This window comes from Spermophilus citellus (assembly GCF_964194105.1).
Source record: "Spermophilus citellus genome assembly, chromosome: 9".
NCBI lineage: Eukaryota > Metazoa > Chordata > Mammalia > Rodentia > Sciuridae > Spermophilus > Spermophilus citellus.
In genome coordinates, this window is record NC_138191.1 from 2,691,667 (window position 1) to 2,704,186 (window position 12,520).

The following is a 12,520-nucleotide window of genomic DNA, read 5'->3' on the forward strand; positions in this document are numbered from 1 at the left end:
TTAACCCCATGGCTGCAGGGGAAGCCAAACAACATCTCAGGAAAGAATTTTATTTCCAAACCCCTAGGAAGGCATTACAAATAACAGATATGGAAACCCAAATCAAACCCTGAAGCAAAAGGAGACAGGCCTGCTGGGTAGGGAGGAGGGAGAGAGGTGCAGCCCAGATAGGCCCTCACCCCGTAGCCTGAGTCTGTGTGTTCATGTGATTATTCCGGGAAAGGGAGTTAGGAATCAGACATCTGCACGCGGCCCATCCCAGTGTTGCCCTGGGAGGAAGAGAAGGCAGCAGCACACGAGGGCAAGGACATTACTGAGTTTAACCTTGGTATCTACCACTGCCTGGTCTGACCCCCAACAGTCCATAAATAAGCTACCCCATGTATCTCAGCGGTTGAGATGGGGGAGCAGCAACCTAACCACAGCTTCTGAGAAACTGGGCAGCTCAGAAGAGCAGCGGCAGAGCTACAGCAGAGTACAGTCCGACTCCTGCTTCGGCCTCTGTCGGCGCTCCCCAGCTGGGCGTCCTGACGTGGCTCCTCTCCCCTGTGCGGGATTTAACATTTGGTCATCCAACAACTTTGGAAGAGTAAAGGACTGAGATTCAAGGGGTTAGGGGGTCGGGATCAGGAGGGACTATAGGGAGAGAAAAACAGGAAGGGGTTCCAGGAAGAGGGTCCAGCAGGAGAAGGGTCCCAAGGGACACCTTGAAGAGACCAGTGCAGAAACAACAAGTGACCTGGACAAGGCACAGCGGGTGGTCTGGCCCCGCTAAGGGAAGGTGACAGAGGCTTACCTGGGGTGACAGGGCCCGCATCTGCGCAGGCTGGACTGGTTGCTGCTGTTGATACTCCTCTTGCTGAAGTTGCTGGGCCAGCTCCAGGTCACTAAGGCCCAGCGTTCCCTGTGGCTGCTGCTGCTGTTGCAAGGACAAGGCCATCAGGTAATCCTAGAGAGAACGAGAGTTCCCAGGTGGGCAAAGGCTGGCAGGGAAGGAGACTCAGGCAAGGTTTCCAAACCAGGCTTTCCTTCAAATTCTCCAGCGTCTCTCCCTCCAGGGGAAAACACACAGCCAGCTCTATCCCTGGTGCCAGAAAATGCAAACAAGGAGATGATCTGAAGGCAGCAGAGTGAAGGCGCAGGGGTGTTAGGGATGTGGCCTTGACACAATAAATCACACGTGGCTCTCTTACAGCAAAAAACTCTGTGAGGCAGAGGAGCTCTGGGCACCTTCCCCAAAGGCCCACACACCTGGTCTACCTGCAGCTGCTTCTCCGGGGAGCTACCCCCACCTTGTGCTTCAGGGCCCTGGCCGAGGGAATGACTCAGGTGGAAGTCAGAGTCACAGAAGCAACTGTCTCCGTCCACGTTGTGCAGGCTCTCCCATACCACTTGCTCCTCCTGGAGAAAACCCTGGTCAGTGACCAGTAGGTACAAATGACTCTGCAAAGAAAAGGACAGCCAACTGGTGGGATAAGTGACACAGAGGCAATTTACTTCCCAACATTACCTGAGATGCACAGACCACTTGAATTAAGTGATGTGCTGGCTGGAACTCCACAGTGTTAGCCTACGGAATACACGCACCCACAGTATGGAGAGGGAAGGGACGTCTGAGTGTATGTCCATGTGGAGTTGGGTGTAAGTATGGTGGTTATTTTGATCAAGTGTAGAATGTAGCCAATCTTTTTTTTTTTTTTTTTTTTTTTTTAAATTTTATTTTTAATATTTATTTTTTAGTTCTCGGCGGACACAACATCTTTGTTGGTATGTGGTGCTGAGGATCGAACCGGGGCGCACGCACTCCAGGCGAGCGCGCTACCAGTTGAGCCACATCCCCAGCCCTGTAGCCAATCTTTATTAGACATACACACAGTATGATTGAGAAAAAAAACATTTGTTGGGATGCAACCCAAGACCATGCTTTTCACCCTATTTCTTAAGGTCCTCTGGTGTCTTTTGATGGTGGTGGGAATAAATTCTTTGGGAACCAGAGACTTCTCTTCTACTGAACTCTTAGAGAGCTTCGGCAATTTTTAACTCTCAAAGACTGTGGTGGTGTTAAAAATTTCCACTGCCCCTTTCAGGGAGAGGATTGTAGCTTCCTGTTCCACTGATGGTGGACTTATCCTTTATGGCTTTGTCTGGCCTCTGAGATATGAGCAGAAATGACCATTTCCGGGCAGAAGCACTAACAGTGAGTGTACAACAGTGTTCCTCTCTCTTTCCCTGCATATATTCCAGATTAAGGCTTTTTGGTCAGCCTGGTCCTAGAGTGAAGATGGAATGGGTCAGAATGTAGCCAATCTTCATTAGACATACACATAGTATGAGTGAGAAAAAAACATTTGTTTGTGGTAAACCACAAGGATTTCAGTGATATTTGTTACTGCAGCTTAACTCACCTTATCCTGACTGACCCAGAAGAAACAGACCCAGAAGAAAAAGGCATGGGGAAACCACAGCACCCCAACCCCCCAACACCTCCAAACCCTTATCACCTTGTGCTTAGTCATAGTGCTAAAGTGGTTGTTGCGGAAAAAGACACTAAGTTCACCCTCCTTGGCAGCCGCTGTAAGTTCACACAGGCCATGGTAGGTCAGCTGTGCTGCAGTGGTCTCCAGGAACTGCTCTGCGATCAAGCCTACCAGAAGGCATAAGATGGGAGAAATTTGGCTTACATCCAAAGTCCATGATTAAAAGGAAAAAAAAAAAAGACCGGGCATATAGCTCAGCTCTCTGGTAAAGCACTTGCCTAGTGTGTAGGAGGCTGTGGGTTCAACCCCCTGCACCATCAAATAATAAATGAAATAAAATGAAGTCCAAGATAGGAAGGATCATCCAAAGTGTACCTGTCAAAAGTCCTTCTGAATCTGACTTTCTAAAATCCCTTGTCAGGGGTGGTGGTAATGCCTATAATCCCAGCTACTTAGGAGGCTAAAGCAGGAGGATCACAAGTTTGAGGATAGCCTCAGCAATTCAGCGAGACCCTGTCTCAAAGTAAAATATAACAAAGGCTGAAGATATGGCTCAGCAACCCCGGATTCAATCCCTGATGTAAAACAAAAACAAAAAAACCCCAAGGTGTGTTGTCTCAAATATTTATAGGGATTAGGCAGACAAGAAGGTACCACCATTGTCAGATGTGATATCTACACAGAAGCTACGAATCCAGATTAAAAAAAAGAAGAAAGAAAGAAAGAAAGAAAATCAGCTGACTAAAAACAACAACAAAAAAAGGGCTAGGTGTAGTGGCACACGCCTGTAGTAATCCCAGTGACTCAGGAGGTCGAGGCAAGAGTATTCTAAGTTTGAAGCCAGCCTCAGCAGCTTGATAAGGCCCTCAGCAATTTATTGTTGAGACCCTCAAAATAAAAAATAAAAAGGGCTCAAGATATAGCCCAGTAGTACCAGTAGTAGAGCACTCCTGGGTTCAATCCCCAGTGATACAAATAAATAAATAAGTAAGGCTGGGGGTGAACCTCAGTGGTAGAGTGCCCTGGGTTCAGTCCCCAGTGCCTTAAAAAAATAAAAAAAAAAGAAAGAAAGGAAAATGATATTGAGCAGCTACCTCATGTGAGGCACTACACTAAGCCCAGGAGGCCGTGGAGAGGGAAGATGTATCCCTGCATTAAACAGACAAATTCCCCAAACTTTCTCTTAGGGAGCTTACACTCTAGTGGGAGAATGGCAGGAGACAATAAACCATGAACCTAAGCAGCTATTCTACCCTTCGCATAAGATCCATGAGGGAGGAGGCATGTCACCTTCTGTCACGAGGTTGGGGTCACTGGAGTGTTTGCAGGTGATGATCTTCTCTACTAGCTGGTTGTAACTCAGTTTCCCAACTGCGCTCACGGCCTCGGGACTCTGCACATTCAGGGAGTGGGGTGGGGAGTGAGAAAGAATGTTGAGTTTATTTAAGGAAAGAAAGGAAGCCCACAAAGATTATGACCTTATGATCAAAGTGTTCTGTTTGGGGACCAAGATTGAACCCAGGGTCTTTTAACAATTGAGTCATTTTTTTAAAATATTTTTTTAGTTGTAGGTGGACACAATACCTTTATTTTTATTTATTTATTTGTATGTGGTGCTGAGGATTGAACCCAGTGCCCCACACATGCTAGGCAAGTGCTCTACCACTGAGCTATAACCCCAGCCCACCACTGAGCCATTTCTTTCTTTTTTTTTTTTTTTTTAAAGAGAGAGCGAGAGAGGGGAGAGAGAGAGAGAGAGAGAGAGAGAGAGAGAGGGAGAGAGAGAGAGAGAGAATGAGAATTTTTAATATTTATTTTTAGTTCTCGGCCGACACAACATCTTTGTTGGTATGTGGTGCTGAGGATCGAACCCGGGTCGCACGCATGCCAGGCGAGCGCGCTACCGCTTGAGCCACATCCCCAGCCCCTGAGCCATTTCTTAAAAAAATATTTCTTTTTTTTTTTTTTTAAATTTTTTTTAATTTTATTTTTTAGTTTTTGGCGGACACAACATCTTTGTATGTGGTGCTGAGGATCGAACCCGGGCCGCACGCATGCCAGGCAAGCGCACTTCCGCTTGAGCCACATCCCCAGCCCAAAAAAATATTTCTTTCAAAAGTTTTTATTTGTTATTTTTAGTTATACATGACAGTAGAATGTATTTTGACATATTATACATACATGGAGTATAACTTCCTGTTCTTGTGGTCTTACATGATGTGGAGGTACACTGGTCGTCTATTCACATATGAACATAGGAAAGGAATGTCCGATTCATTCTACTGTCTTTCCTATTCCCATCCCCTCTCCCTTCCCTTCATTCCCCTTTGTCTAATCCAAAGTACTTCTATTCTTCTCTCCCCTCCCCCTTATTGCACATCAGAGAGAACATTAGGCCTTTGTTTTTTGGGACTGGCTTCTTTCACTTAGCATGATAGTCTCTAGTTCCATCCATTTATGAAATGCCATAATTTCATTTTTCTTTATGGTTGAGTAATACTCCATTGTGTATATATACCACATTTTCTTTATCCATTCATCTGTTGAAAGGCACATAGTTTGGTTTCATAGCTTAGCTATCATGAATTGAGCTGCTATAAACATTGATGTGGCCATGTTGCAACAGTATGCTGATTTTAAGTCCTTTGGATATATTCCAAGGAGTGGGATAACTTAGGCAAATGGTGATTCCATTCCAAGTTTTCTGAGGAATCTCCATACTGCCTTCCACAGTGGTTTGCACCAATTTGCAGTCCCACCAGCAATGAATGAATGTACCTTTCCCACCACATCCTCCTAACATTGTTTTCTTTTGAAACAGGGTCTCACTCAGTCCTTAGGGCCTGGCTAAGTTGCTGAGGCTGGGTCTGAACTTGAGATCCTCTTGCCTCAGGCTCCCAAGTCACTGGGATTACAGGTGTGTGCTACTGCACTTAGAGCAGCAGTTCCTGAACATTTTTTTTCTTTTTAATATATATATATATATTTTTAGTAGTCAATGGACCTTTATTTTATTTATTTTTATGTGGTGCAGAGAATCAAACCCAGTGCCTCACACATGGTAGGCAAGTGCTCGACCACTGAGCCACAACCGCAGCCCAGTTCCTCAATTTTTGATGTCTAAAGAACTGATTCTAGGGCTGGGGATGTGGCTTAAGCGGTAGCGCGCTGGCCTGGCATGTGTGCGGCCTGGGTTTGATCCTCAGCACTACATACAAACAAAGATGTTGTGTCCGCCGAAAACTAAAAAATAAATATTAAAAAAAATTCTCTCTCTCTCTCTCACTCTCTCTTTAAAAAAAAAATAAAGAACTGATTCTATGGGGCTGGGGATGTGGCTCAGTGGTAGAGCACTCGCCTTCAGGTGTGCGGCCCTGGGTTCGATCCTCAGCACCACATAAAAATAAATAAATAAATAAATAAATAAATAAAATAAAGGTATTGTGTCTAAATACAATATATATATATAAAATTGAAATAAAATGTTTCTGGGCTGGGTTTGTGCTCAGTGGTAGAGCACTTGCCTGGTGTGACACACTGAGTTTGATTCTTAGCATCACATATAAATAAATAATTGGATAGATAGATAAATAAATAAATAAAATAAAGGTCCATTGACAACTTAAAAAAAATACATATAGGGGCTGGGGATATGGCTCAAATAGTAGCGCGCTTGCCTGGCATTTGTGAGGCACTGGGTTCGATCCTCAGCACCACATAAAAATAAAATAAAGATATTGTGTCCACCTAAAGCTAAAAAATAAATAAATTTTAAAAAATACATATATGTTAAAAAAAGAACTGATCCTATTTGCATATTTGCATATGGTTTGCTTGTACTAGAATGCTACCTCTACCAGAAAAAAAAAAGGCTAAAATTCAAGAAATTCAGTCTCCAAATTCTACTCCCCTCCTAAGCCAATCTAACTCCTATCCCGGGCACCCAACCCACAACATTTTGCCTCACTCAGGTCAGCTCCAGGGAGGTAAAGGACTCAGGGGGGCTTCCACCATCACCTGTGGATCAACAAGCCAGCCATGGTACAGAGGTATGCCTAGTAGGTCAAAGACACTGCATTCAGGTGTATACTCAAAGTCAGAGACTCCTGTGAATCGCACATTGACATCAAGACCGGTGGCCAGCTTTGGCAGCACTGTCATTGCATCGTCCACATTCTGGGGATTGAAAAAAAAAAATGATGAACAGCCTAGCCTCCTTTCCCACTCCCACGTCCAGGAAAAAAACAAAAACAAACAAACAAACAAAAAACAAAAACAAAGCTTGTTGCTTTTCTTCCCTAACATTCTTACAAGCCATTCTATTCCTCCCCTGATTCAATCCTTCTTTATCTTATATAAACGAAATCTTTTCCAGGATAAAGATATAACATCCTCTCTTATACCTGCAGAAGTTCAAGGAGCCCTCTTAAGATGCAGCAAACAGCTTCTCTCGATAGTTCCAGTGTCCCCTTCCAAACCACAAAACCCCTAAGTCTCCGGACTTCTTGCCTTACCTGCTGAAAATTAAGCTGAAGTCCCTCTGATTTTCCCTGAGGTTGGATGGACAAGAGGCAGTTTCCTATAAGACAGGATACTTTATCAACCTGCCCCACCACTTGTCCTAAGGCTCAGCTTCCTCTTTCCTGGAGAATGGGGATAATGTCACAGAACCACATATTTTTAGAACTGGAAAGGTCCTTAGAGTCTAATTCAGACCTTTCATTTCTCAGAGGAAGAAACAGGCTTGTAACTGGGAAGGACCTACTCAAGTTCACATTCAAAACCTAAGGGCAGAAACTGGGGGAATAGTTCACTGGTAGAGCACTTGCCTAGCATGCTCAACCCCTGGGTTGATCCCCAGAACTGAAAAAAAGAAAAAAAGAAAAGAAAAAGGCTAAGAGCAGAATTGGTGTCAAAACTCAGGACTCCTGACTTTTTTTTTTTTTTTTAATACGGGGATTGAACCCAAGGGAGCTTAACCATGGAACTACCTCCCCAGAAGTTTTTTTTTTGTTTTTTTGTTTTTTTTTTTTTTTGAAACAGGATCTCACTAAGTTGCTGAGGCTTGCCTCACACTTGTGATCCTCCTGCCTCAGCTCCCCCCCTCAGCCTGGGATTACAGGAATGTACCACCACACTTGGCTCAGGATTCCTGACATCTTGACCTTGGCTTTATCCTCCAGCCTTGCAGAGAAGCCCAATGACCCTTAGCTTCCCTGCTACGTTAGAACCCAGAATGAGGATCCCTTGGTAGTCTGAATTTCTGGTTGAGGGGATAGCTCTGGAACCCCTCAGGAAATTCCTCATTAAGGCCCAATTACTCACCAAGGTGGGTCATGAGCTCATCTGATGTGATCACTTCCTTCTGGGGAGATAGCTTCACCTAGGGTAGAAGGAGTGATTCTGTGTGTGTCTCCCTTTCAGAGCACAAAGGAAGAAACTACAACAGTGGAGAGAGGTTCCCTGTGGTATTTAGGGTTGGGAGGAAAAGGTTTGAAATGGAGCAACAGAATAAACGTGAAATACTACAAGGTCTTCCTATTTGCTAGAGAACAGGAGAGACAGGAGTAGTACAGAGAATAATCTGAAAAGTTCAGATTGCTTTGAGAAAATCAGGATGAAAGGGAGGTGGGTCAGGGAAGAGTGTTCCCCATAATTTCTGAGTTCATGTCAGACTTTCTCTTACCTTCCACTGAAGGAAGAGGATATTCATAATGGCAAGGAGAGGGCAAGGACCATTAGTGCTCTGGGTGATGATGGGTGTCCGTTCTCCCTTCCAGGGGATCCATTTTACACAGTAGAAATCTGGCTCAGTCTGTCGGGTCCTCGGAGACTGGGGAAGCTCCTGGGGCCTGGAGCATGCTCCTAGTGTCTCTACCTCAGGTGACATGCTACAGGATGGCCCAGGTTGACTTGAGTTAGTTTCAGGAGGAGGGGACTCAAGGTTCTCCCCACTCTGGATTGGTAACAAAGCTTGGTCTCCTGGCTCTTGTTTTGCAGCTTCCTCATCAGCATCTCTGGTGTCTTGGTCCTGAGGGTACTCATCTGGTCCTGATAGGACCTCCTGGTTTTCAGAGGTGTCTGTTTCTGCATTCCTGGCCTTACCCGAGGACGGATGTTCAGGCTGAGGGTGCTCCATGATGGGAAGGGAGTCAACTGAGGGATGCTGAGGATGTTTCCTAACCTCAAGGGCTTGCCTATGTCAGTCTTGGTAGGCAAAACATAGACCTGTCCAGTAAGAAGAAGATCGTTGAGCCAGAAAGCAAAGCCACCCAGAGAAGTTTTAGAAAATGAATGCTGTATGGAAGGCTGGCTGTGTATCTGCACAGGCACTCCTGGCTACAAGTAGTACATGCCTTTCTCAGCTTGCATAAACAGGATTCAGACTGAGATCTTTCCACTTTTAACTTGTGAGCAGATGGAACCAACAGTGCCTTGGGCTTCTAGGCTTGAGAGTGATAGTTCTGGAGGGACTGAACACATTGAGTGGAGCCAACTTCCCTGAAACAGATAATGATAAAGAAAAAGGGAGATGTAGCAGAGAAGGAGGAAAATAGATGGACAAAGAAATGTTAAACTATCTTAATTCAGAGGTGTCTGTTTCTGTCGGCTAGGGGTGCAGCTCATGGCCTAGCAAGTGTGAAGCCTTGGTTCAGTACCCAGGACTGGAAAAAAAAGGAAAACCAAAACTATCCTAAACAAACCAAAGGATCCTAATGGTTAAATACGACAACCCTCCGCCAACCTTGGAAAGGGCATCATATCAGTAGCCTGCACAACAGCCAGGACATGGGCAGTTCCTCCCTTACACCAAATCCCACCCCTCCATGAAACAACCTGAGCACACACAGGCTGCTTGGATTCTCATGGGTACCGTCTCCCTGTGTCACCCCAAAGGTGAAAAGTGACAGGGGTGGAGTGGAGATGCAGTGTCATGCTCCTAAAAGTGATGTGCTAGTGAGGAAGGGAAGTCTTTCTCCTCAAAGGAGTCTACCAAACCTTACACAAGCCCAAACCACAGCAAAAATGTCTTGGGAGGAGCTTCCTGTAGGCTGCAGAGGGGAAATGTAGGTTATAGGGACTTGAATTAGAGAGTGCCTTGGATAAGTAACTTCAAATTGGGGGCAGAAAAAGGACTGCCCCACTGCAAATTCTTCCAGTAGCTTCTCTGGACAGTTGGAGTTAACAACTTCCCAGTAGTTCTTTTTTCTCCCAATCTGCCTGACCCCAGAGATACTCTCTTGCCCACTATTTATATGGAAAAGAGAAATGCTGATTATTGATTGACTTAAAAAATACTCCCTACACTGTTACCTACTGGTGTATGTTCTTTATGTCTGTTTCCATCTCTGTGCTTTTTGATGTGAAGATTAGGCCTGTTTAACTTGTTCTCTATCAGCACTAAGCATCAAGTCAGGCATAGATAGACGTTTAATCAACACTGGGTAACAAAGGGTAAAAAGCCACAAACCCTGGCTTCTAGAAACCATCCCCCTTCAATCTCCTTACTCCCCTCCCTACTCTTTAGTCAGGGGAAAAAAAAAAAGTAGAAATTAAACAGGTTAAAGATCTTGCCTTTGCCTTTTCTCCAGTTCCCTCCTCTCCTGGGGTTATACTTTTTTTCTTGTAAAGGTGCAGGAATTTGGGGCTAGGAGGAAGGCCTGGCCAATGAGGATGAGGAACGTTAAATTAACTGAAATAAAAATAGGCCTAGTATGAAGATGTGAATTTGGGGCTGGGGATGTGGCTCAAGTGGTAGCGCGCTCGCCTGGCATGCGTGCGGCCCGGGTTCGATCCTCAGCACCACATACCAACAAAGATGTTGTGTCTGCCGAGAACTAGAAATAAAATATTGAAAATCCTCTCTCTCTCTCTCTCTCTCTCTCTCTCTTTAAAAAAAAAAAGATGTGAATTTGGTGTCAACATACTTATATATAATCAGAGATATGATAAATTATGGTATATTAAGAATTGTAATGCAAAAATAAATAAAAATTTAAAAAAATAAAATAAAAATAAGCCTAGTCATTCAATCATCCTCCTGATTCAAATATAATTCATGTCAGTTGCAATTCATTTACATGTTATTAATTTAGAATCAGAATAGCAAATATTGCCTGTAAAGGCTTTACACATTTTTTTTCCCTCTCTCCTTTATTCCTCCCCTCCCACATGGCACTTAAGGTGAGTCTTGAAGCAGATGTCAGAGTCAGGGAAAGTTAAAAAAGCTTGAAGAAAACAGGACTCATTTTCTGCCCAGTGCTAGAAATAATCAATAATTATGTGGGGGCTGGGAAGCTGGCTGGCCAGAGGAATGAACCAGAGGAAACCAGGAGCTCAACACCACAGGGAATGGGGACTCTAGGGAAACTAGGCAGAGTTAAGTGGGCTAAGTCCTAAGAGGCAGGGCAGGAAATGTAATGCAGGGTTTCCACCCTCTCAAGGTACACTCCTGGTAGCAAGAGCTTGGAGTATTTCTGAGTAGGAAAGGATGAGGGGGAGGAACCCAAGCAAATCAGGATTTCACCCATTTTTGTTTGTCCTCTTTTCAGCCCTACACTTTTCCTGCAGCTGAATTAACCTATGGTGGTGGGTGGGGGAGTTAGACAACTCTGGCCCCTCCCTAGTCAGTGTCAGAGTGCAAGAAACAAAATAGGTAGGTAGCTTTAAGAAGACACCCCCAACACACACACATCAGGATCTTTCTTCTCCCCTCAAGTACCTTATTGTCCCACACCAATCTCCTCCTGACCCAAATCCTCATGCAATCAATGGTTTCTATTTTCCCTTCATCATCAAACCTTGCCACAGTGTGCTGTCTACTTGCTTCCAAGGAGGGGGGAGGGTTTGGCTAGAAGCAGGAGATAAAAGGACCCAGGAGCGTCTATTTACAAGTTCCTCCTGCCTTAGCTCCTCTAAGCAATCCAGACTTACCGAGACCACAGATGGGAGGACAGACAGGTGTCAAGTCCCCCAGCCGAAGAGGGAAAGGAGAGCTTCGGGCTGGAGAGGAGGTGGAGAAGATGGTTAAGACAAAGTTTTACCTTAAAGAAGTGGGTGCAGTTCCAGGACGGAGCAGGAGGGTTCAGCTCTGGCAGTCTGATGGGGGAGGTGGGATCAGCGAGGGGCACCACCAGGCCGGCTGTCCACAGCTTATACAGGTTGACACAGCTTTACAAGCGTGGCTGGCCGTCCAGGCTGGGTTGTGGCTACTTCCGGACTCACGCCCAGGACTGGGGCACCGCAGTAGGGTGAGGACAAGCAGGGGCACAGCCCAGGTGCTCCCGATGGTGGCTCAGAGTGGCTTCAGGATTCTTGAGAGGCTGAGTCTCCGCGTGCGCACTCCAGGCCCTAACTACAAACTGGTTTTCAAAGGAAGTTTGTGGGTTTTCTTTTTTCCTCTTTCTCTCTCTCTCTTTTTCCCATTGGGAGAAAGAAAAATTAGTCAAAGACAAGCTCTCTGGAAGAGGAGGGGTTTGCCCAGCACTGGAGGATTTCCATTAGAGCTTTCTGATCCGGTCAGCAGCTTGGTAATCAGCAGAGAGGGAGAGAGAAACAAGGAGAGAAAAACAACAGACCCTTTCTCTTCCCTTCGCCTGCCGCTGGAAGGGACAGAGCGCTTGTGCCTCTCTGGTGAGAACAGGGAAGAGCAAGTGCCCTAGCTGAGCAGGGAGGAGCAGAGCTGGACAGCAGCAGCTTGTGGGATCTGGGCTTTCTCCCTTTGCTCTGGATCCACAGAAGCGGAGCCAAAGAGCATGATATTTGCATGTTAACTCATTTAATGTAAAAAAGGAAAAAAAAATCTGCTCCTGTCTCTCTGGGAGCCTTTAGAGGGCTCCTTTCTAGGTCTTCCCTGTATCTTTTTTTAAACTTCCTTCTTTTTTTCTTCCTTCCTTCCTCCCTTCCTTCCTTCCTTTCTTAGTTTAGAAATGACACTGGTTGGGCTGTGCACCTAGTAGTGCACAGAGGCAGCAGGTCCTGGGTGGAGAGCACAGCAGGAGACCCAGTAGAGTAAGAGGAGATACAAGGGCCTGTGTGCTGGT

General features: G+C 45.4%; 1 protein-coding gene across 1 annotated transcript; it reads right to left on the reverse strand.

Annotated features, from left to right (window-relative positions):
* Positions 1-60: 60 nt before the first annotated feature.
* On the reverse strand, positions 61-12,426 carry MINDY1 (MINDY lysine 48 deubiquitinase 1). Its single transcript, XM_081307024.1, has 11 exons — positions 11,522-12,426; positions 8,834-8,978; positions 8,164-8,705; positions 7,803-7,860; positions 6,992-7,056; positions 6,495-6,653; positions 3,768-3,870; positions 2,502-2,644; positions 1,252-1,443; positions 797-949; positions 61-546 (listed from the first exon to the last, which is right to left on the reverse strand). Exons 3-11 carry the CDS (start codon positions 8,614-8,616, stop codon positions 466-468), a joined length of 1,407 nt encoding a protein of 468 aa, XP_081163150.1. The 5' UTR covers positions 8,617-8,705; positions 8,834-8,978; positions 11,522-12,426; the 3' UTR covers positions 61-465.
* Positions 12,427-12,520: the final 94 nt, after the last annotated feature.